The sequence below is a fragment of the Desmodus rotundus genome, chromosome 7, assembly GCF_022682495.2.
Source record: "Desmodus rotundus isolate HL8 chromosome 7, HLdesRot8A.1, whole genome shotgun sequence".
NCBI classification, from domain to species: domain Eukaryota; kingdom Metazoa; phylum Chordata; class Mammalia; order Chiroptera; family Phyllostomidae; genus Desmodus; species Desmodus rotundus.
In genome coordinates this window covers 76,195,047-76,219,844 of record NC_071393.1, presented here as the reverse complement: position 1 = coordinate 76,219,844, position 24,798 = coordinate 76,195,047, and the positions used below count along the sequence as shown (strand labels likewise).

The following is a 24,798-nucleotide window of genomic DNA, read 5'->3' as shown; positions in this document are numbered from 1 at the left end:
TTCCTCAAACTCTTTCTCCCTCAGAGCCTTTCTTGTGGGGCCCCCTGGAAGGTTGTCCTCTTGCCCCCACATCTCTGGAGACACCACCAGCACTAAGCTTTTACTGAGTTAATCATCTCTCACCCTCACAATCTCAATTTAAATGCACTTTCTTCAGCGTACCTTTATCAAGCTTCCAGACTAGGTTGGGTCCCCTGTTTTATGCTGGCTTAGCATCCCTTCTTCAAAGAACATAATGAAACAATAATTAAATAATTATAAAACAAACTGCTTAATATTTACCCTTCTAATAGTCTATGTAGGGACAAGAATAGTTTTGCTCACTGCTGTATCCCTAATGCTTAAAACACCTATAATATAAACACGTGTTGAATGAATGAACAGGGAGACAGAATGAATGAAAGAACTAGAGGAAAGACCAAAGGCCAAGGGTCATCAGATGTCAGCAGTGGCCCCCAAGAGGCAGAACTTCCTGCCTCCTTCTTAGCATCTGCCTACTCACCACACTTCCTGGGGACACGAGCTGGCCTGACAAGGCTGGGCTGCTGTTGTAGCCAGAGGTGACACCAGAGGAGAGGCTTCCATTGGAGCTGGTGCACAGGGAGCTAGAGGTGGCCAGGGTGTGTAGTTTTTCCTCTTCCTGGGAAGGACAGATCACCATCAACCAGCTTCTGGTGCACTCTCACTACCCACGCCCCACTGCTCTGAAACTACCCCTTCTCACCTCCCCAGATCCCATCAGCCTTCCACCTCAGCCTCACAGCCTCACGCCTCCCCACACTCCCACCCAACTATATAGCAAAGCAGCCTCCTCCCAGACTCTGGCCCAGGGACAGGAGCTAGTCTGATGAAGATGACATGTAAAGAGAGAGTGAGCACAGCTTTGACCTGGCACCAGGGGTTCAACGCTCTCCTCCAAATACTATATCCCATGACTGACAGGCAGTCCCAGTGAAGGCTGACTTAGTCTGAGGTCAGCCTCCAGGCCTACCCTGAAGTCAGAGGCTGGCCCTATTCCCCCACCGTCAGCAGCTGGGAGATGATCTGCTGGCGGATTCTCAGCTTCTCCTGTTCCGTTCGCTCCCGCAGTCGGTCTCGGGCCTGTGCAATCTCCACCTTGGCCTCCTCACGAGCCCGCTGGTATTCTCGCAGCATCAGCTGTATGTCAGAGGGTGGGTGAGCAGACCTCGATGCCGACCCTGGGCTCCTGGAAGGACCACAGGGACAGAGAAATGCCTTCTAACATGGTGGGTGGGCAGTGGCCCTGGCCCGCTCACCCCAGGCCTGCTCAACACCACTTCTTTTTTTAACTTAAAATAATTTTTTATTTTAAAATTATACTTGACATACAACATATTAGTTTCAGGTGTACAACCCAGCGATTAGACATTTATGTAACTCATGAAGTGGTCACTCTGACAAATCTAGCATCTGTGTGGCACCACGCAGTTGTTACAGCACTATTGACTGCCTTCCCTGTGCGGTACTGTTTCGTACCTCTCAATCCCTTCCCCTCTGGCAGCTGTCTAAATGTTCTCTGTGTCTACAAGTTCGTTTCTATTCTGCTTGTTCATTTGTTTTTTAGATTCTACATATAAGTGAAATCATATGGCATTTGTCTTTCTGACTTACTTCACTCAGCACAATACCCTCTAGGTCTATTCATGTGGTTGCAGGTGGCAAGATTTCACCCTTTGTTATGGCTGAGTCAGATTCTATCGCATATATGTACCACTTTTTCTTTATCCACTCATCCACGGATGGACACGGGCTGCTTCCATACCCTGGCTATTGCAAATAGCGCTGCAGTGAACACAGGGGTGCTTATGTCTTTTTGATTTAGTGTTTTGGGTTTCTTTGGGTAAGGGCACAAAGTAGAATTGCTGGGTCCTTTGACTCTTCTTACAGTCTGTGCATTAAAATCCATTCCGTCTGGTGTAAGTAGTGCCAGCCCAGCTTTTTTGTTTGTTGTTTGCACTTTCATGAAATATCTTTTTCCATCCCTTTACTTTATGTGCAACACTACTTTTTTTTTATCCTCACCCAAGGACATGCTTACTGATTTTAGAGAGAGGGGATAGAAGGGAGAGGAAGGGACAGAAACATCCATGTGAGAGAGAAACATCTACAAGAGAAACATTTCTCATACGTGCCCTCACCAGGGACTGAACCTGCAACCTAGGCATGTGTCCTGACCAGGAATTGAACCTGCAACCTTTTGGTTTATGGTACTGCACTCCAACCAACTGAACCACACGGACCAGGGCTGTGCAACGCCACGCTTGAATGACCCGTCCTCTCTTTGCCTGCAGGGTCTTAAGGCTGGTTTTAGATTTCATTCTGAGCCTCAGACCTGCAGTCTCATAGATGTCACAGCTACCCTGTTCACCCTCTCCCAGGACTTCTCTGTCCCCCCCTCCCCCATATCCTGTTTGTTCCCTTTGCCCCAGTCTCCCACAGCCACCACCACTCGTCCGCTTCCTGGAATCACTCTTGTGAGAGGAAGCCACGGCCTCCCGTCTCCAGGAGACTAAGATCCAAGCCCTGCTCCCCGCACCCCCCCCAGCACTCCCCCCCCCACCGCCCACGGAGCCTATTTCTTGCAGGGTTCTGGGTCCGCCCATACCTGGTGGTCTCCACAACATCCTTCCTCAGTTGCTGCAGGTATTCTCGGCGCCGGCTGGGTAAGTCAAGGTCACCGGCGGGGAGAGCCCTGTTAGGCTGGAGGCTCAGTTGTTTCTGGGGGCTGAGGCTTCGTGCCCGGCGGAAGTTCTGAAGTCGCTCAGCCCGCTGTCTCCGGAGGGTCTCAATGGTTTGTTTTTGTCTGAGATAAAATGTGATTAATTCACTGAAACTGGCCCGCCCTGAGCACCCTTCTCTATCCTACGTTCTATCGCTGATGCCCAGAAGATCCCAGAACTGAGCAAGAGGAAAGGGAACAGCCAGCTGTAGCCTTCCTCACTGCTCTTTCCTCTCAGGCCACCCCTTGCCCTCCCACTCCAGGCTGCGGACCCTTACCGGGCGTAGAGATCCCCCCAGGTGGACAGCACAGGGTCCTCGGCAGTGAGCGCCTCCCCCGTCCCGGTCTGCAGCACCCTGAGCAGGGCGTCGGACTCCCCAAAGCCACGGTGCAGTTTCGCTTCTGTGAGTTCCATGCTGAGTGAGAGGTTCTGGGCCCCGACCCGCAGGGGGATCCGCTCCCTCTGGGACCGCTCCCTCTGGGACCGCTCACCGTCCTGGCCCTGGTCACGATGTTGTGAGGGGTTCTGTCCCTGCTCTCCACAGCTAAGATCATGTCTGGGTCCCAGCAACTCCACCACTGCTAGCTCCCCAGGACAGCCATCCTGAACCCCGCGCCAGTTACTAAACTTGTTATGCACTGGGAGGTCCTGCAGACGGTGATGCTGGGGCTCAGGTGTCACACACTTCTGGGAACTGGGGCACAGCAGCCCCTGAGGTTGGCAGGCCCCAGCTGGGCCTAAGGCAGAACCCTGGAGCCCTGAGTTCTCGGTCAGTGCAGATACAGTGCAGGGGCTGAGGTGCTGGGAGCCTCCCCTCGAAGGGGGGCTGTCTGGAGGGAGCTGTGGCTCCCCCAGAGATGCTGAACTCTTATCCCCATTTTCTGTCCTCTGCCATTTTTTTGGCCCTGTACTGCTAAGTGGACCACACTCCAGGGAAGCCACGTCCTCTGGGACAAAGCTCTGAGCCAGCCTCTGACTCCTGATCCTCAGCGGCAGTGGTGGTGTTCTGCTCTGGACCCAGGCAGTGTTCCGGGGCTGAAGCTGCTGCTGCGGCCACTCTAAGAAGCGAACTTGGATTTGCGAGCTGTGCTGTGGGCTGCCTGGGGAGCTTGCCTCAAGGATGGACCTGCCCTCGTTCCTTTCTAAGGAACTTCTGTCTTCTCCACACAGAACCCCCACTCTCTGGGCACCGCCTGACTCATCAATGGTTTGAGAATAATTATCCATCGGAGGCCTGGGGGCATCAAGGGGAAGGTCTGTGCTGGAGACAAGCTTCTTGTAACCTTCAAGAGGGTGTGCTAAGGGGGCTGAGAGAGACAAAGAGCCTAGGGGGAGCCCCAGCCCTTGGGTGCTAGCACTGAGTGTGAGGATTGGGGAGGAGGCCCTATCCACCAACAAGGCACCCGTGGGGCACAGATCCTTCTGGGCCCCAGGTTCCCCAACAGACTCTGCAGCACTGGGGCTGGGTCCTGGGGAGTGAGAATCGCTAAGGCTGGGGCTGCTGCCAGCCAGGCAGGAGGGCTCCTCTGGCTGGGAGCCGGGAGGCAGAGAGGCATCAGGAGAAGCCTGATGGCTCACAGAAGGGAGGTTCTGTCCAGAGGGGGTCTTCTGAAACCCCCAATGGCAGGAGGGTGCTGGAGGGCTCTGCAGCCTGCAGTGGGTGCTTTCCTCATGAAGATCTGGGGGTCCTGCCTTTTTCCACGCTGTTTCCTCTACCTCTCTCTTCTGAAGTGTCCCTGAGACATGTCCCTTTTCTCGAGACATGGTGGAGACATCTGAGCCTGGCATTTCAAGGACCACACCGACCTCTGGAGGGCTGGCCTCTGGGGCCTGGAGGTACAGAGGTGGGGAGGCCAGGTCAGTCTGGATGCCCTTGTCCATGGTGGTCTGAGTACAGCCATCCATTGTAAGGGTCTGGGGTGCCTCATCTGGAGTCTCCCTCTTGGTGTTTTGCTCCTTTTCAGCCACACTTGGCTGGGAGAGACTCCCCAACAGCTCTGAGGTACTGTGCAGGAGCTGCGAGAGGTGGAGAGACAGGTTGTGCATACTGGTCCAAGAGGCCAGATCAGAGACTGGCGTGGAGCTGGCTTCTGAACGAGCAGAGATGTCGGTGTGGCTCCAGGGGAGCCTGCAGCCCAGGGTCTGTGTGCCCTGCTCCAAGGTGTTCATCTTGGACTGTCCCACAGGGCTGCCCACCTCTGATAAATACAGCAGCATAACCTCATCCACTGGACCTGCGGCACCTCCTTCAGCCCAGGGGGGATCACTCCTCACACAGCCTGCTTCATCAGGGGTGCCCGGGAACTGGACTCTCTTGTCAGGACCCTTAGTGGGGGCTGCTCCTTCAGGGCCTGTCAGGATACAAGGGTTCCCCAAGGCAAGTGCGGAGTCCCATACTTCCCAGGCCTCATGTGAACCTCGGGCATTTTCAGTGCTGCTGCATCGGCTTGCCAGGCCCCGGGCATTGGCATAGATGCTGAGGTGGGAGTGGAACGAGGAGTTCTGGTCTTCTTGGCCATTGTCCACGCTGGAGCACTGGGACATTGATGATGGTACCAGGCCCGGGGACGTCTGGCTACAGGACACATTGACTGCACTGCCAAACACAGACTGCCTCCAGCCAATGCATGCAGGACCCTCTGGATGGCAGCACAGAACGTGGGGATTGATGTCACGGGAGCCAAAGCACAGTACTCCTCTGTCTGCCTCGGAGAGCCCCTTCTTTGGCCTGGCCTGGCCACCCAGGTTCTCTGCCTTTACCTGCTGGGCCTGTTCCTCTGTACCGGATATCCAATGGGTCATAAACTTGGGGGCTGGCATGCACGAGGGAGCTGAAGACGATGGGTAAGGAGGGCTGGCAGGTTGAAGGGGCCTGTAATCAACAGAGCTACTCTCCAAGTTAGATGAGGCTTTCTGGTTATAGCTCTCAGCCTTCAGAGATGTTCCCACCACTGACTTTTTTGAGGAGTGGTCCCTGGAATGTGAGTTCCACAATTTGTTAGACTCCTGGGTTTCTTCATCTGTCGGGGAAGGAGGCTCCACACTCAAGTTCAGCTCCTGAAGAGACAAGGAAGAGCTGACTACAGAGAAGTGTGGTCTGGGGGAGGACCTGGAGTGGTTGGGGCCAGAGACGATAGCAATCACAGGAAGTGAGCGCCTGTGGTGCGGAGCTGGCTGCTCCCTGCCCAAAGAGGGCTGGCCAGGGCTCTGGGCCACAGGCCCCAAGGGGACACTGGCTGAGTCGTTAAAGCCTGATGAGAACATCTTGGACACAGGGGCCTTGGCCGCAGCCCCCTCTTCTCCACATGCATCTCTAATGTGACAGCCATCCAAGCCATCTTCATTGGAACATGAGGGACGCATGCCCTGGGCAGGGTCTTCACCACCACCTGAAGCCTGCTCTCTCTGCTTTTCCTCCTCCCAGGGACTGCCAACACGGGAACTGGAGATGGGGTGTAACTTCGCTACGAACTTGTCTTGGGGATCCAAGCCACCGTGGTCCTTGGACTCAGTGGAAAGTTGTGGCTTTTCTGGAAGGCGTCTGACAGCATTTTCTAAATGTCCATGTTGTGATTCCACCAGCAGCTCACTCTCAACAGGCTCTTCACTCAAATTCAGGGTGCACTGTCCCCCAGTTGTTGTGGGTAGTTCTGGCTTGGTTTGAAACTCCTGTGCATTCTGGCCACCTACTGAGCTGTCCTGAAGCTTCCTTAGTGACTCTGAGCACACACCTTTAGGAAAAGGGGCAGCCTCGGGCTCTGCACTGGCTTTCTTCTCAGCAACCTTTTTCTCGGGATCCCCCCCAGCAACTGAGGAGCTGAGGGAACTTGTCCTCATATCAGGGGCAGAAGGGGAGCTGCAGCCTTGAGCCAGAGATAAAACAGCAGCAGCAGCAGTAGAGGGCTCCAGAGTGCTGCTGCCCGTTGGCCCAGCTTCCCAATGAATGCCTTTGGGCTCAAGGGCATGAGCCAAGAACACATCAGGGTCGCTGCAACAGCTCTCCCCTCTCTCATCCATTCCACAGGCCCTGGAAGGTGCTATGCAGGGCGGGTGGAGAGTCTGCGGGGCGGCCATAGATGGGGAGGAGCAGGAATGACAGGGAACAGGTTGAGAGTTACACAGCTGTTGGCAAGGAAGAGTTCTGCTGTCTCCTTGCTCCCCAGACAGGCTGAGAGTCCTTCTGCCTTCAGTGGTCCCTGAGAAGACAGCACAATCTGAAGTTTCCTGTGGACACCTGCACAGGGCCTCCTCCCTAACTCCCCCTGGGTCTGGGCCAGGTCTTTGGTCCGGCAATGGAGTTGGCCTGGGATGTTTGCTGCCAGGCCTGCAGGGTTCTGCCAGCCCAGAACCAACACTCCCCTTCTTCACACACTGCTGTGAAGGAGCTTCCAGTTCGACTCTTCTCAGGACTCCAGCCAGGACGGTACCTTGTTTGGGACTTGTGCTTCCTTTTTCTAAGACCCTGGAAGACTCAAGGTCTTGGACATGGTCTTGGTTAGGCCCCAGGAGGCTGGCAGAGTTCTGAACATCACAGATCACAAGCTGACTCTCAGAACAGGGTGCTTTTCTGCCCCGTGCAGCCACCATGCAGCTACCTGAACCTCCTCCATAGGCGGTGTCCAGAGTTCTAGATTCCTGGTGCGCCTGGCTGCTCTCCTGACTGCCAGGGGGTGTGCCCTCTGCAGCCTCCCCGGGAACTAACCGGCTTTGCCCCGGCCTGCTCACTCCAGGATCGTCAGAAGGGCCCTGAGAAGATAAGGCAGCCACTACTTTCTCTGGCATTACCCTCCTGTTCTCCTCTACAGCTGTTGAAGAAGGAAGACTGTCTGAGCCTACAGGATCGGCAGAAGGTATTCCAGTTCCTGCTTTCTTTTCCTCTATTGTTCCAAAAGGGCCAGAGTAACAAATAAACTGCTCGCCTGCACCCAGGAAATGTCTCAGTTCTCCAGAATGATGGCCTAGAGCAGGGTCAGCCTGGGGGAAAGTCTGTGAGGTCTGCCACAGCCCTATGTTAACGTCAGTGTTGGGCAGAGGTTGAAAGCTGTCTGCAGAGAGGGGTGCCGTCTTCAGGACTTTCCTTTCATCGGTCCACATATGTCCTGGTTCCACACAGGGAGATGCCCCACAAAGTCCCTGTGCTTCGCTGTCATACCTGGTCCTGTCTGACACTGGCTGGTTCATTTGTTGACACCGAAGCCTGCTAGGAGCCCTTGAAGAACATTCAGGTTCTAATAATGTCTCATAGTGAGGAAGGACTGTGCCCTCAGCCACCAAGTCATGAAGCTGCTTTCCATGGGCCCCCGTCTCTCTGATCTCCAACACAGCTGGGATCAGGGGTGTATGGGCACAGGGCTCCAGGTGCGGTCCCAGGGACACAGGCACTGAGACAGTAGCACTGTTAGGACTAAGGTCCTCGGCCTTCTTCTCTGCCTTCTGCCTCACCTCCCAGCCTCGGTCATTACCTTCTTCTAAGGGACAGGTGGCCCTCTTTTCAAGTGGGCTAGAGACCCTGTTCAGGAAACTGGCTCTTTCTGTTCCTTGTTGTACAGCTGCCTCAGCTTCAGCAGCAGAACCCACCCTGGCACCGAAGCCCATCGAGGTGCTTCTGGAGCCCCATCCTTGGTCTTGGGGACTGGGGCTCGCTAATCTCCTGCCCTCAGCCCCCAGGGGAAAGCTCTCCCATGTGCTGGAGGGGTCCCCTCGGACAGTTCCCTGAGGGCTGCGGCTTCTGGGCTCACCACACTGGCCCTGACATCCTGCTTCAGTTCCCCAGGGACTGTTAGGCATTTTCAACACTGTAGGATCCAGCACATAGTCTACTGAAGGGATGCCTATAGCACCAGGTGCATGGAGATAGCTTGTTGGCAGTCTTGGGCAATTCGAGGGCAAGGTGCTACTCAGGTCTTGGTGAGGGGCCGTAGAGGAGCATGGCCAGCTCAGCAATGGGGTGGTCTCCTGGCTGAAAAACGTGCCCATACAACATTGGCTTGGACCAAGAAGTTTCTGAGTCGGTGAGACCATTTTGTATTCCTCTCCTAGGCTCTCTCCTCTTTGCATAGTCATTTCTTTAGTTCTGCCTTGAACTTTGGGCCCCTCTGGGTCAAAACTACTTATGTGTTTGGCAACTTGGCATTCCTGAAAACCTTTCACAGTCTCTGATTCCTCCAGACTTTCCAAGTCACAGGGCTGCCCTCTGGGGCTTGCTGATGCATGCACCACCTCGCTTTCCTTCGCAGAAGACCACGCGGGCCTAGCCTGCAATGGTGCAGCTCTAGCCAATACTTTCATTCTCCATGGATTAACAGGAGTTTTGGTGTACTCTCTGTGAGTTGTACATGTCCCTAAATACTCACAAGTGTCCCTGGCAGGCCTGTCTGATATAGCCAGGGGGCTGTGCTCTCCCACAAACCCCATGTCTTGCACCCGTTCTCTTGACTTGAAGGAACTCAGGGTGATTTTCTGAACCTGGGCATCTTCCCCAATGCTACTGTTAGCCTTCATTTCTCCAGCTTCCCCATCCCTAAAGATAGCATCATCTGTCTGTTTGGGAAATGATGGCTGATGCTTGAAGGACAAGCAGTTTCCAGAGCTGCCTGGCCCCAGGACATGGTCAGCCATCTCCTGCTCCTGGAACACAAGGTCATTCCTGACTCCCAGAGTGTGAGAAGCATATAGCTGCTTATTCTGCTTGGATTCGATTTCCAAGATATCATTTTCTAGCTGCATTACACTTTTAATTAGCCTTGCCATTTCATCAGCATTATTAACTCTTTTATTCTGTTTCCTTCCAGAAGGCGGTTCTTTGGGATTTAACGTTACTTGCGACTTTCCAGGGCCCTTGCATTCAGTGAGGTTTCTTTCCTGTGAGTATCTCACTGACTGGAATCTTTCATGTGTAGATGCTGTCCACGGAAGCTCATGCTCTTCTGCGCTGTCTTTGGGATGGAGAGAGATGGTTTTATAGAGATCAGCCCCAGCACCAGAAGGGAACCACCTGTTCATATCAGAGGCTGCGGTCTGTCTGAGGATGGCACTCTGACCCTGCTTTCCTTCCCCACCTGCCTCAGGTGCACCAACAGGAAGAGGCTCCCCAGACCCAGCACTGTCTGAAGAAAGATTGCAGTGGGACTGTATAGTGACCTTTCCTTCCTCCTTGAGTGCTGGAAGACTGTGTTTATTTACATTTCCAACTTGATTTTCATATTCACATACTTTTGTGCCGGAAGATGTAAGAAAATGTCTGTTCTGAGCAACAAAAAAACACACTGAATTATGGCTTTCTTCTTTAATATTTCCAGGGCGTGCCCCCATTTCTCCACTAACTTCCTTGGTGTTCGGGTCAGCCGGCCTCTCTGCTGTGGCCTGCTGAGATGAGGTCATCTTGGAATGCTGTTTTTGTAATGGCACTGATAAATTATTCTTCAAATAAACATTCTGGAGGACCAGGTAGTCGTGGCCAAAGCCCCAGGCTTCCCTGGGGGGCGGGGAAGGCACTCTCGCTTCTCTGCAAGCCGGGATCTCTAAGGCAGTTTCTGTCAGGGCATCCCGGCTTTTGGTCACATAGAATGTTTCCAAGGGAGGCGGCTGCAGGGAAGATGGGAATGAGCTCCAAGGGGCGGAGTGGAGGTACAGCTCTGGACCCGACGGAAAGGCAAAGGAAAGGTTGGTGTGTCTTCCAACCTCCTCCTTGGAGCTCTCCTGGCAGTCTGCCTCCTCCTCCTCCTGTTGGGGCTGGTGGCTGTTGTGGTTTAATTGGCCTGCCTGGCCTACACTGTTCTTCCTGAGAGGAGCCCAGCCGTGGGGCCAATGGTCTTGTTTGGTGGCTATGGTGACATTATTACAAGCATTCTCCAGGAAGAAGTGCTCATCGGAGGAAGTCATCAATCCAGGCTTCCTCCCACCACTCTGAGAGGACTCCTCCAAGCTGTTCTGTTCGACTGCCCCTGCTTCTATTATGCAATTTGCTCCCTTGTTCTCTGCTGCAAAGACCTGTGCATTTGCAGTTCCAGAAGTCAGTGATTCTATGTCTGCTGAATAATTTCCACTGTAACTCACCTCTTTCTCACTAGCTGTAAAGAAATCTGAAGTACCTTCCAACTCGACACTCAGACTGACCTGTTCTTTCTCTGCCTTCAAATGCCTACTTTTGAATACATGGATAGGAAAGTTGTGGAAATTCATACTGCTAGATACCCCAGAACCAACTGCCACTAGACTATCTCCTCCTTTGCCAGAAGCTTGGGCCAGGGAACCAGTGTCTTCCCCGAGGGAGGCGAGAGCTGGCCTGGGCTCTCCTATGGCCTCCAAAACAGGATGAGATAGTTCAAGGAGGTACTTTTGCTGAAGGGCAGCCCAGTCCCTCTCGTGGGCACTGCCTACGTGAGTCAGTGAGACTGCAGAGGCAGCCAGCGTGCTTGACACACGAGAGCTGTTGGATGTTTCAGAGTTGCCCTGCTGGGCTGTGCCAGGGACACCTGCGGCCTGAAAGGTGCCATCAGCTCCTGGCTGAAGCAGCCTGTAAGACCCCCAGAGTGAAAGCCTGGATGTGTCAGAAGCAGGAATTGTGTACACGGCTCTCACACTGCAGGGCAGCTCAGCACCGCCTTGGGGCATTGTGGAAGTATAAGGCAGGACTGCTTCTGCACCTGCTGGCTCTAGTCCTTCCATCCTTGGCCAGCGCCCAGGCCTCTCCCGACCACTGAGCTGAAATTCCTGGACATCGGGACTTGGACATAAAGAACCTACTATTCCTAGGGGGCTGCTGGGATTGACCTTAGAGTCGCAGGAAAACCAGGAATCCAGGGACAACAGTGGGCTCCCTCTTGAAACCTGCGTGCCCAGCAGAGTGTTGGCTTGCTCAGAGGAGCTTGCCTCCACCTTTGACTCAGGCCACTCACAATGGGGCTGGGGCTGGGAATCAAGATAAAAGGAACTGCTCATTGGCAGGATGGCATCCAGCCTGGCTCCTGCTCTTTGGGTGATGGGACCAGGCCTGCACACTGCCTCCTGGCCCACTACGGGCAGACTGGAGGTCTGCAGGTGCCAAAAAGTCTCTGTTGGCATCTCGTCAGCTGAAGTGAAGAAAGGCTCTTCTTGCCGATCTTCCCCCAGTTCTTCCTCAGTGTTGATAAGGCTGTCCAGAGAAAAGCACCTGTGAGCCGGGGCCGATGGTCCGCTGTCTGAGGATGTGCTGAAGCCCCTCACAGGGGCTCTAGCTCTGGCCCTGTGGTGGCCGTGGCCACTGGTGGGATAACTGCCCCCTGGGCTGTCCTGGGGGCTTTGGTGTCCCTTCTCAGCCAGAGAGTCCTCAGATATTTGGCTGTTGTCACTTTCGGTGTTCTCTGGCTCTGGAAGGTTCAGCTCCTTCCCCTGGTGGGGCCCTGGCTCCAGTGGCTCCGTCAGGGCTTTGGCATAGACACAGGAGAGAGAATCCACTGAGTAATTGCTGTCTGCATCTGACAAATCACCATCTTTTTCCTTTGTGTGATCTGCTCCTGGGCTGAAATCAGTGAGTGAGGCCATGGGGTCTGGGTCACCTGCATTGTGTTGCCTCATCAAAGGGCCGCCACAAGGCAAACAAGAGGACTTTTTGGTAATGGATCTGGCCCTGGCTGCTGGCACCCTCTGTTGCCCTTTTGATGCCCTACTTGGAGAAGGTGGTTTGGATTCTGCCCAAAAAGTCTTGGCTGCCTTTCCACGCCCAGCTTCCTGTTTGGGTCCACGGGGATGCGAGGAACTGCAATCGGCTCCTTTAGCAGCCTTGTGGGTCTCAAGGTCCCCTTCCTTTCCCCATCCTGCTGGTCCACAGCCAGAGTCTGATAGTCCCTTAGCCCTCCTGGTCTGGGTGGAAGGGGTGAGGGTCTCTGGCTCATCCCTTGGCTTCAGCTTGTGAGCTGGTTGGCCCACACATGCTAAGCCCTGGGGCACCATCCAGTGGGACTGCTTACCCACTCTCTCCATTTCCTGGGTACTGGATGACCCAGAGTTCATTGTGAAGCCTGAGGCTCTCCTCCTGGCCAAGGCCACCCTGGCTGTGCGGAGCTGTCCCTCACGTGAGGAACAGAAAACATTCTTGCTGAAACACCCTGTCCTTGGAGGGTAAGAAGCAGCCTGGGGCAAATACTCTTCTGACTGGGTTTTCTCTGATGTTTGATCGGTAGAGCCAGGCATAGAAGATAATGTGGTGGAGGCATCCCGATTCAGGAAAACACTGTGGGGACAAGGAAAGCCATCTCAGAAAAGAAAGCAGCTCCTACTTCCTGCTGACAGAGGGACTGGAAAGTCCCACCTACCTGGTATTGAAAGAGGTTAAAAACTAGGTCAATGTCACTGTCCCCATAGACTTTGGTGTTGGAGAAAAGCTTTGTAGGTAAACCATGGACTATAGTCGTCCTGGCTCTCAAAGAGGCCTCGGGTATACTCTGTTCCTCAGTTTTTGTTATCTTATAAAGAGGTTGAACTATCTGCGTCTAATCAGGTCTTCAAAGAAAATTTCCAGTTAATGGGTAATATGAGGAATAGAGGAACAATTTAAATGACACTAAAGGAATCAAACAGACATATCTACAACATGGCACATTCTAAAGAACTGACCGACTGTCTTTAACAAATCGATGATATGAAGAAATAAAAATAAAATAAAAAATTTGATTAAAAGAAGCTTAAAAGACATAACCACATGCAGTGTTTACATCCTATCTAGATCTTAATTTGAACTACTAACTATCAATGAAGCAATGAGAGAAATTTGAAGATGGCCAAGGTTGAGATGATAGCAAATACTTAATGTTAACTTTGTTAGGTGTGATTATGACGATGTGGTTACAGGAAGAGTCCTTATGTCCTAGAAGCATACACCTGATGTAGTGTCAACACAACATGATGTCTAGAGTTGCTCTGAAATACTTCATTGGAAAAGGAAGGAGGAGAGATAAAGCAAGCATGGTAAATCTTGGTAATAGCTGGATATGAGTGTTAGGTATTATTCTCTCAACTTTGTGTGTGTTTAAAATTTTATTAAGAAAATAAAAAGTTTTTTTAAAAGCTGCCTACTATTCTGCAGACCAGAGAGGTAAGCAAACATAATACCAACAGACATTAATTGAATACCTACTGGATGTGGACAAGCAGAAAAATAAAATAAAATGTATTTATTAAAAAAAAAAAAAAAGAATACCTACTATGGGCAAGGCCTGTTCAAGGCCCAGAGGCTGTAAAGCGGGTAGACACACTCCCCTGTTCCAAACAGTCTGGGAGAGAACACAGCCTCGCCTGACTGGAGGTGAGGAGTGAAAGACAAAAGAAACCAGGATGACCCCAGATTGGACCCGGCAGTCAGAAGGGTAGTGCCCCACTCGCTCACCAGTTGGGAGGTGGGGTCAGGAAGCTCACCTGAGGTGGCAGGTCAGGTGGGGAGGGAGAAGAAGGAGATGTGTGGCAACAGAATCTGATCTGAGGCAAGATGAGGTAGAGGTGGGGCTGGAATACACAAGGAGAGGTAAGTGGATAGTCAGGGTCTAAAGATGAAAATAAAGCTCCCACAGAAGACAGCACGAAAGAAGCAAGAGCTGCCACTCCGAGTGGGAGAAGGGAAACGCCTGAGTCATGGGAGATGGCGACTACAGAGAAAGAGGAGGAGGAGTCAGACGAGGGAAAAGGTGGTGAGGAGGAGAGGAGTAAACTCCTTTTTCCATTTTACAGACTGAGGAAGCTGAGGAAGCTGACGCACTGGGAAGGAAAGAGCCCGGCCTAGGCCCTGAGACTACAAACTTCCATCGGTGCTCCCAGGGGACAACTGCTGGCTGTACCTGCGGAGCTGGGGCAAGTACCGGAGGCAGAGCCTTCGGAGGCTCAAAGAGCTGCAACTTGTCGATTTGCTTCCACATTGAGGGCCTGGAACCATGGCATCAGAGCTGGGGACCTGGTGTGGAGACTCCTGGGGACAATCATCCTGGAGCCAGCACAGTGCCTTGAGGTGCTCCAGTCTCTTGTGGGCCTCCAGCAGCTTCTGCTTCTTGATGATTCTCTCTAGCTGGAAGGAGACCTTTTTTCGCCGGATGTTCCGCTGCACTGAGCCAAGAGCTGGTCTCCGTAGGAGCTGATGTGGCACCGCCCTCTTCTGGCTTCGGGCCAGTGGGGACCGTTGAGGCTCAAGATCTGTCTGAAGCCAAAAATCAGTTGGCACAGAAGTCTCAAGTTCTTTCTCTGTTACACGGTCTTTCTGTTGCTGCTGCGGTGAGTTGGCCAGCCAGGTCTCTTCTCTGAGCTGCCACTGCTGGTCTGGGAACAAAAACACCCTGAGAGAAGGTCAGCTCCTCCCTCCCTGCCCGTGGCTGCCTGGACTCAGACACCTCCAGTCATGGCTGGACCTGTGCAGAGTGCAAGGGCTGGCCAGGGTGACGTCCCCTTACTACAGGGCAAGGGAATGGAGCCCCAGGCCTCCGCACAGCAGTGGGCACGTGCTAGGGCAGGCAGCAAAGCACGGACAAATGGGCGCATGAGAAGCAGTGAGCAGAGGGCCATCACTGTGAGGGCCAATAGGAAGCTGCTTCCTTATTCTTGTTTCCAGCCCCTTGTTAGAGCCTCTGGTCTCTAAAAGAGAGGAGAGAATGCTTGATACCCAAGATTCCACCACATCACAAAGAAAACAAAGGAGAGAACACAGAAGGCTGAGGAAGCAAGAAAATGAAGAGATGGGATAATGAAGGGATGGTACAAGCGCAGGGCACCTACTGTCTTTAATCTGCCAGGTGACGTGTGCCTGATCGAATTCCAGGTCCTGTTTGGCTCTAATGTGTCCTGCTAGGATTTGCTGCCTCAAATCCCCCAAGTAGCACTGCTGCTGCTGCCGAGCCTTGGTCCCGGGTGGCGTCTCTCCAGCCCTGGGCAGCTGGTGTTCCTCGCCACTCTGCTCCCGCAGCTCTCTCCTGTCACAGAGGGGCCGAGGTGACCCAGGGGAAATGCAAACCCAGCTCAGTACAAACCAGTGGCCATCTAAGCCCCTCTGAGAGGGTCCCTGAATTCCACAGGGCAGAGAGGGCTTTGGACTTCTGGCAACTTGGGACACACTAGCGTGGTGTCACAGGCAGCTCATGATGTCACAGTGCAGGTGTGGAGAACAGGCCTCACACTAACTAGCATATTCTTAGACTGTGGGTTCAGCAGAAACACAAATACATTTTGGTTAAAGAAAATAATGGGGAAAGTAAAGCAGCTTATAAAGAACAACAACAAAAAAGAAACATTTTAACTAAATCAAGAAACTTTGTCCTTTAAAAAAAAAAAGGTATCTGCTGGAAACAAAGTAGAGCAGGAGCCCCAGCAACACTGTGGGATGGAAAGTCTGCGGCAGGGGCGCGTGTTCGTGTTCGGGGAGCACGGCCACACCTCCAGCCGGAGACAGAAACCCTCTGTGGCCAGCGGTCGGAGGCGCCAGTCCAGAGGAGAGGGAGTTGACATGCACCCCTCCTGTGCGAATCAGCCCTGGACAGGGTTCAAGAGTTTTAGACTCTAACATACCTTTCAGAGATACATGCTGAAGCATTTTCTGGTGAAATTGTCTGGGGTTTGTTTAGATTCAGTGGGGGAAAAGTAGGGGCAGGGGAAGAGTGAGAGGGGATGTAAATGAAACAAGATTAGCTATGAGTTGATTACTCGTAGTGTATCTGGAAGTTTCCATAATACAAAGTGTAAAAAGAGTTCTACATTACTGTCATCCTTTACTCTGCCACCAGGTTCCTCCATGAGCATGGGTGAGTGAGCCTTCCTCTGAAGACTGACAGCTTCCACCTGCATGCTCCCCCCGCCCTGGGTCCCACACAGCCTCCTAGAGAGGGAGGGCCTCACATGCTGTTTCTGCAGTGCCTGTCATTCTGGTCCCTAAAGGTGCTCCAGGGTGGTGGTAGCATGGGGGCGTAGTTGGGAAGGGCCGGCATCCACCAGAGGCTCACAAAAAGCCTGAATGCAGCCTCCCTCAGCCCCGATTCCAGCCCCGGGATGCAGCCACACCATTTGTTTACGCGTTGTCTAGGCTGCCTTTGCGCCACTCTGGCAAAGTTGAATAGCTGCAGCAGAGACTGTTAGTCCCGCAAAGTGTAAAGTACTATCTGGCCCTTCACAGGCCGTTTGCTGCCTCTGTCTTAGAAAAAAATTAAGATTTCTTAATATAGCTTTAGGAGGACAGTGAAGGATGGATGGGTGGGAGAGCGAACAGATGGATGGGAAGGTGCGTGGGTGGGAGTGGACACACAGCAGTATCTTCTCTGAAGGGCGCTGTGAGGTGATCCAATACACAGTGGGTCCAAGGACTAGGACAGGCCCCGGTACTTGAGCGAGTGCGCTCTGGGCAAGGCTGGCACTGAGAGCTGTGGGCAAAAGGCCAAATACACTCAGTGGAATGTACAGAAAAGAGGAGAGACACTCTTTGACGCATGTGAGGCAAAACGCTAGGGATAGCAACTGGAATTTAAAAAAACAATGCCACACGGACAGAAAAAGCAGTTAATGGGAAACATTACACATATGTGTCATGTCTGTAGTACTGCTCCAAAATCCATCTGACCACAGACATGGCTGAGGTATAAACTGCCCATCTGAGGGCTTAGACAAACCCAGCTAAGATCCAGACCATCAGGGGCAAGGGGGCAGGCAGGGGTCTTTATTCTGAATTCCCTGAGAGTATTTACTGTAGCCTCCTCCTCTGCCACCTCAAGCCCTCCTTTACAATCTCCGTAAACAGAGGCGAGCTCCCGCTAGCCTTCCTCCTGGGAAGTGGCAGCTGCCAGTCACTTTCTGAGACCCCGATACACTTTCCTTCATGGCTGCGTGGACACCCATGAGGAGAGGCAGTCTGGGAGGGCCACAGCAGACACCGCACCTTCACCAGAGGAAGGGCTCCTCTGCTAAGTACGTCAGCCAAGGTCCCAAAAAGCAAGCGAAAAAGAAAATACCAACCTTATGCTACATGTCTGGGTAGATTACCAAGGGCGAGCCTTCGGGGACCTGCCAGCCAAGGACCTCTGTCTCTCTCAGATGGCCGCCCTCCATCTTGGGTGGCTCTTGCCTCCCCCCGCTGCTGCCCGGTGCCCTCCTTGCCAGCACTCCATGGCACCATCCTGGCTGCCTCAGGGTCTGATAGCTTCTGCAGCAGAATGCAGCAGTGCCTACTCACTAAGGCAGCAGGAGCGGTGGCAGCAATGACAGTGTCTCCCAGCCACTGGGCACTTAAGGTTAAGCTCCCAAAATTCCAAATGGGAAACTGCAAAGAATATGGGCAACAAATTTCAAGGACAAATTCCTCTCTGGTCCAGATCCCTGCTGCAAGAGGAAAGGGGGCAGACCAGCTAATTTTCCCTGGCTCTGGAGTCAGCTCCAGGTTTGCAGGCTCCCCACAAGTGCTCCTCCAGAGAGAAAAAGGAAGGGAAAAAAGCCTTGGACTAGGAGAGGCTTGGGAACAGCCCCGCCTAAGAGCAGAGGAGAGACTCTCTTGGAGATAGAGCCACAAGCCAAGTGTCAACCCAGCTGACAACATGCAGCTTGCTCCACTCTCACGGGATGGCTCTTTAGTCCCTCTGCCCAATCACAGGCTGGAGCCCACACCATCCCACTTCCACCAAGGCTGGCACATGATGCTAGCTCCGGTCTGGGCAGGACCAGCCCAGCCCACAGGCTCCTAGAGCTGCTGCTAAAGAGTGGAGGCAGCAAGTGGGGGAGGCCTTGATTCTCTAATCCCTCTCTGTCCTCTCTGAATGAAAGGGTGCAATCTTGGTGTTACTGAAAGGTCGCATCAGTGCCCGTGGGGCTGGAGAGCCCAAGAAGACCTTAGCAAGGTGTGAGACGGCGCTCTCTGGACAGCTGGGATGAGAGGGGAGGACAGGAAAGGAAAAGGGAGGCTGAGTTCCTGTACAGCTCCCTGAGAGAGCCTTCCAGAAGCAGAGCTGTGGGTTGTCAGGTACTTGGCAAAGCACTCCACGTGTTCTAGCTCCTTCAACCTGTATCACAAGGATCTGGAAGGGAGAGGGTAGTATCCTTACTTACAGGGGAGCAAACAGGCTCAGAGACTCAGTAACTTGCCTAAGGTCACAGTTTTTCTGTCACAGAGCTAGGAGGAGGAGTAGCTTTACCCAGCCCCATTGTCCTCAGCTCTGTGAGCTGCAGAGCCATTCTCTGTGAGCCTCTGAATTCTGGGAAAAGCAGATCTTCAGTGCATCTTTCCGATGGAAATCTTACCTAAGACAAGACCTCCTTTCCCGGATTCACTACTAAAAGGAAGGGCCAAGCTGACAAATCAAGAGCACCAGCTTCAGTCCTGAATCCATCTTGGCCTTTATACACTTCACCCTGTGTCACCTCTCCCACCTTACCTGTCACCCCCCAGGGCCACTCAGTCATTCAACACTAGGTCCGTCCTCCCTTAGATGCCAGTGCATCATCCTTTGGCCCTCAGCAGCCCTCCTGTGAGGACCTGCCTGCTGTCCGCACTCCCTGCACTAGAGCAGCTGTGCCCTGCATCCAGCATCCCTCACCACCAAGGTCAGACCCACGACCATCTCCACCTGCCATTAAATTCTCCTGGTCTGAGGAAAGAGCAGCTGGATGCCTCTAAAGGACCAGGGGACCAAGAGCCATCACAGCCTCCCGGAGCCCTGTGCTTCTGGTGCCGGTGCTGGATCCTGGCAGACGTTTTCTAAAGGGAGGCCAAGGCAGTGGCCACTTTGGTTATGGGAACAGAAGGATACCACTGTTCCCAGTACCAAACCCACAAGGATCTAGATCTGGGAGGGTATTCTATGAAAAAATGGCTGAAGAATGACTATGAAGAAGGAAATGTACATGTCAAACTCTGACTCCCTGCCTCGCAGTCACTACACTGGTGAAGGGGGTGTGGGAGGGAAGAACCCCAAGATATTTTCACATTGTTCCTGGAGTGCCGGCCCTTGTTATGCATAGTTCTGGATGCTTGGTTTTAAGGTGGGGGAAGGATTGTCAGTTCTACAGTACCTTTAAAAACTCAGAGAAAGCCAGAGTCCTGGGAGCCGACTGACACACACTGTGAGCTCACACATAGGCAGCACGGAATTGAAGGAGGTTACAGGGAGGCAAGTTCAGGAGCTGTATCGAAGCTACCTGCAAACGCACCACATTTGAATCTTGTGGAGAGTGTCCGTAGGAACAACAAATGCTAAACTTCCTCAGTGATGAAGAAAGTTGCAGTACTGAAGAGGAAATAAATGAGGGCCAAGACCACTCCTCTGCCAACCATCAGCTGAGCAGCTGGCTCGGCATCTTCAAGTCACTTGCCAAGTTGGCTCAGACCAGCTTCATTCAAACCTTGGCTGCTGCACTCCTGTCCTCCCAGCTCCATGTTGTAATGGCCTAAGAAGAAAAACTAGCAGGTTCCACAGCAGCACGAGCAGCTGTTTCTCACCTTTTTTTCCAAAGCGAAGGGCAGAGACCCAACCTGGAGGCAGTGACATCTCCATCCAAGTTCAGCCACTCCAAAGAGCCACTGCCAACAATGGCCTCTCCAACCTGGGAACAAGCGAGAAAGCACAGTGAGGCTGCAGTTGTCAATCCTCCCCTCCATCCCAAGAGAGCCAGACCAAGGTCACACTCCTCCCCCAGAAAGGAGAACTAGGGCTGCTGGCGTGCTGACCTGCCTTCTCTGCCGAAGGGCAGCGGCCTCTGCTGGGTGGCTGAACCGGAACGTCTGTGCCTTCCCCAGGGTTATGACCGCTCCTGTGACGCAGAGACAGATGAGAATCCAGTCCACAGCCCCTGTTCTGAGTATACACTATGTGCAGGGTGCTGTTCTGTGAGACGAAACTCCTGCCCTCAACAAGTGTATAAATAGCTCAGTCAAAAAGATGTGTATTCATTGGATACTGCACAGCGTACGTATCAAACTAACAAAATGAGCAGGAACAGTCTGGTACTCCAAGGAGAAGCAAGATGGATTCCAGGTGGAGCAGTCAGGGAATACTTCACGGGAGAGGGGGATGTAAGCCCAGCCTCAAAGGTCAGACAGAGTTTGAATAGATTAATACTAACTATAACAGTGACAGTCCTGATGACCAAGAGCGAAGTGCCAAGAACCCGCTGAGAACGACATAGCTCATCCAACCCTCACGTTTCCTGCTATTCAATCCTATTATTATCCCTATTTTACAGATGGGGAAATTGAGGCTCAGAGACTTTCCCAAATAATAAACACAGGGACAAATTTCAGAGTCATTCTCCATTCTTGGGGCCAGCAATTAGGGCTTCTTCGTTTATGGGAAGAAGATGGTTTTAGGAAACCTTCAGATCTCTGGGTGCATGGGCTGGGTGTCCCATCTTTAAAGGCTGCTTCGCTGAGCTCTCTGGGTCTGGCCCATGAGACAGGCACTGGTCTATCACTCATCCCAGCATAAACAGGGCTGTGAACAGTCCTACCTTGTGTCAGACGGCAGGAGGCAGTGACCTCCCGGCCATTGACTGTGCAGCGGGCCCCCTGGGCAGGCCGCAGAACGACGACCCCACAGGCGCTGGTGATGGTGCAGTGGTCTCTCTCGATCCACGGACCCTGCAAGACTAAGGAAAGGTGGGGGTCACGTGGGTGGAGACACGGCCCAGGGAAACACCTCCTCCATTCTTCCCATGAGATCAGAATCCACATCTACAAGATCTCATATCATGACAGGAGAGGAAGAGCCACCAGCTGAAACCACCCAGACCTGGATCCTCCCACATGTGGGTCCCCTCCTATCATGTCCCAGACACACAGCTGTAGTCCCCCAGCCTAGCAGCAAAAGGAGCAGCCCCCCTAGGACTTCAGAGATCCCTTCTTCTCAGAGCATCATTGGCTTCTTCTGAAAAAACCTGTCAGGCAGGAGTACCTGCCACAAAGTGCCAGGCCATATGCTCGGTCACTCACCAATGTCCTGTTCCTGTTCTGAGTCAATCCTTCCTATTTTTGTTGTCCCCTCCTAAAGGGAAAAACAAAGCCAATTAAATGAGCTTAAAAAGGGAGACCGCTCTGCCCCCAAAGGAGGGTCCGCCCATCTGAGTGTTACCACTGTTACCCCACACCCGTCCCAGCTTTTCCACTCAGCTTCTCCACTTTGGTCCAGGCTATTCTGACTGTGCTGCCCACTCACTCTGCAGCCAGGAAGACCCTGAGAAGGTGGGGGCAAAAAAATATGTGACAAAGCAGCATCGGATCTCTGCAAAGTCCAACAAGGGTTGGCAGACTCCCAAAGCCTGAAGCTAGGGAAGAGCCATGGCTGTCAGTCAGAGGTTCTTTGGTCTGAGGAACTGGGCGCACAGAATAGCTTTCTCCCGGGCACTAAAGTTCGTCTGGTCCAAGTTCAGTCCAGGCAGTCTCAGACACACATGTTCTACGAAGCTGTATGGAAGCTCAGGATTTTTACCTTCTTGGTCCGCAGATGAAGTTTAACAGACACCAGATTGTAAGAAGGGTAAAGTACGAATAGGAGAAAAGCACATCTAGAATCAAAAAGGACTGGTAGAGAATATGAGAGAGGAGGGGAAATGGGAGTTAGTATAAATGAATCACAAGGTTAGTAGAAGACAAGGTCTTTTGGCCTTTGATTGCAGCATTGGGACCACATGGCCTTGTTTGAGAAGGCAGCAACACAGCAACAGAGATGCTGAGTTTAGATGTGTACTTATCATCACTGAATAACTATTCCCTATGTCCCAGGCACTGCGCTGAGTGCTTTATAGACATCTCTTATTTAATCCTTAACAACCCAAAATGTAGGTGTTATTATTCCCCTTTTATAGACAAAGAATCTGAAGCCAACAGGGGACAAGTTACCCAGGGAACCCACAAACTAAATAGGAGAGCTCTGCCTAGACTTCAGGTCTTTCTGGGTCCTGAGCCTTGCTCTTCCAACCCCACACACCACCTCCTCAGCACCTGAGGTTCACAGGGAAACAGAGAGTTCCACACTAGGCTTCAATATTAGCAGCCAGAGGGGTGATCCCTGTAGTCCTCCCAAAACTGCCTGTGAGAAGGAAAACTCCTAGAAGTGATGAATGAGGCTCTGTGCCCCCTGCGCAACCGCACCCACAGACAGCAGAGCCCAGCCTTTTCTGCTCAGCCAACAAGGGTCACACAAGCCAATGGATACTGGCCTCCAGGCACCACCAAACAGAATCAAGGGAAAGGGGTCAAGACCCCTTGTATAGGTTCAGGGTCAGCCCTGATGAGAGGCACATTCTTCCCCAAAGGATAAAGGCCACAGCATATCACAACTTCTAGACCTGCAGGGCAGAAATGACCAAAAACCGTGATGGCATCTGCTTAACAGGCACTGAACTGGCGCCTGTGTTTGCTGCCCCTCTGCCTCCTTGTGTAGGGAAGGTTAGCGGCACAAAGGCACTTAGGAGGACCGAGTCCAGGATACCAGTAACTTGTGCTCTGCGCATACTTTCTCTGGGCCCCCTCCTCTCCCAAGGTTCCTGCTGAGGTGGCCCAAGGGGAAACAGCTTCCAGGGCACTGCCAGGGACTAGTTCCAGATCTGTACTCAAGTTGGCAAACAAACAAAACAGAATCTTGAGTGATTACTACTACCTAAACCAGGTGTAAACAAATAAAGACGGGGAAATGGGTACATAAAATACAAAGAGGCAGGATCAGCACCAACCGGAACCCCATTGCCCAGGTTCACTGGAAATGCACCAAGCAGGGAGTGCCATGCCAGAAGTGCACTGAATCAGCAACGAAAGCCAGCGCTTCTACATTCAGACAAGGTTGGCCACTACCTTTAACCCTCTACTCTTACCCCAAGCTCTACCACTTGACTTCTAGCTTCATCTGCTCACTCCTCATGCAATTGATGTATCAGATCAGTTCTATTCAAATATTGACCATTTTAATCCACCAGGTCTCTTCCTGACTTCCAACCTGTCCCTGTGGTTCCTATCTCGACTATTGACTATCTATCGGAAGGATCCACAGCCTTTGGTATTTAGATCTGTTAATAAGATAACAGTCCCTTCTACCTGACGCATTTTCACTGAGATTTTTATACTCTGTGTATCAAAAAATAAGCTTCTTTAACTTTCTGTCTGAGAGGCTCAGTCTCTGACAGCTCCCTCAGGGCTTATCTTAGGAACAGAGACTTTCTTTCTTTCTTTCTTTTTAAAAAATATTTTATTTTTTATTTATTTCTAGAGAGTGAGAGCAACATCAATGTGTGGTTGCCTCTTGTGCACCCCCTACTGGGGGCCTGGCCCACAACCCAGGCATATGCCCTGACTGGGAATCAAACCAGCAACCCTTTGGTTTGCAGGCTGACACTCAATCCACTGAGCTACACCAGCCAGGGCAAGACTTTCTAAACATGGTGAGCTTTGCTAACATCTCACTACCACATGCACTGCAGCATTAGGAGTCTAATTTCTCCAGGGATAACAGCAGCATTACATATCCCCCATAAACTCTGTTCCTTTTAAATGTCAGCTGGGGACAACTTTGAGAATGAAGACTGGATTTTCAGTGAGCATAGGGATTTTCGCCACGTAAAGTATATTCTACCATCTGTAGAGATCATCCTTCCACAGCGGGACATTCTTGGTGAGGGCAGGATATAAGAGTCTATCTACCATGGGTCACTAACTCTCAACCTGCTTCATTTAGAAATGAGGACCTGGTTATCACCTCCAGATGATGAAGAACCAGGGGAGCCAGGTCCTTCGTGGAAGGCTTTAACGTCATTCTATTTTTTCTAGGTGGCTGCATATCATGCTTTGTCCCCACTGCCCCAGCCCCTCCAGCTCTTTGGACTTTCCCCCATGCTTCTCTAGGCTTCCTTTACCTACTTTCTCTCTCCTCTCCTCTTTCCCCAGTAAGCCTAGTCATGGACAATTCCCCCTTTAGCCATCTGGGAGCAGCCTGTATGGGCACAACTAAGGTGCACCAATGGTGTTTTAAGGTTAGGATTTCACCCCCATGCCTGCATTCCTGTGTTTCAGGAAGCCAGGAAAGGAATACAAGCACCATCGTTCTCATTTTTAAATGAGAAGATAAGGCTCAGAGAACAAAAGCAA

The 24,798-nt window shown here is 52.3% G+C and overlaps 1 protein-coding gene across 5 annotated transcripts in view; it reads right to left on the bottom strand.

Moving 5' to 3' along the window:
* Window positions 1–24,798, bottom strand: part of STARD9 (StAR related lipid transfer domain containing 9) — a 117,799-nt gene that overhangs the window by 14,471 nt on the left and 78,530 nt on the right. For 3 of the 5 annotated variants that reach the window (XM_024567903.3, XM_071221957.1, XM_071221960.1), the window contains 10 exons: window positions 21,655–21,706; window positions 21,174–21,311; window positions 20,395–20,477; window positions 20,167–20,270; window positions 15,474–15,667; window positions 14,549–15,020; window positions 3,019–12,951; window positions 2,627–2,824; window positions 1,024–1,207; window positions 503–640 (listed from right to left, as the gene is read on the bottom strand). In XM_024567903.3, coding sequence (XP_024423671.2) covers window positions 503–640; window positions 1,024–1,207; window positions 2,627–2,824; window positions 3,019–12,951; window positions 14,549–15,020; window positions 15,474–15,667; window positions 20,167–20,270; window positions 20,395–20,477; window positions 21,174–21,311; window positions 21,655–21,706 — 11,496 coding nt within the window. Of the gene's footprint in view, window positions 1–502; window positions 641–991; window positions 1,208–2,626; window positions 2,825–3,018; window positions 12,952–14,548; window positions 15,021–15,473; window positions 15,668–20,166; window positions 20,271–20,394; window positions 20,478–21,173; window positions 21,312–21,654; window positions 21,707–24,798 lie in introns of those variants that run through there. The other 2 variants (XM_071221958.1, XM_071221959.1) reach the window with 2 other exon arrangements.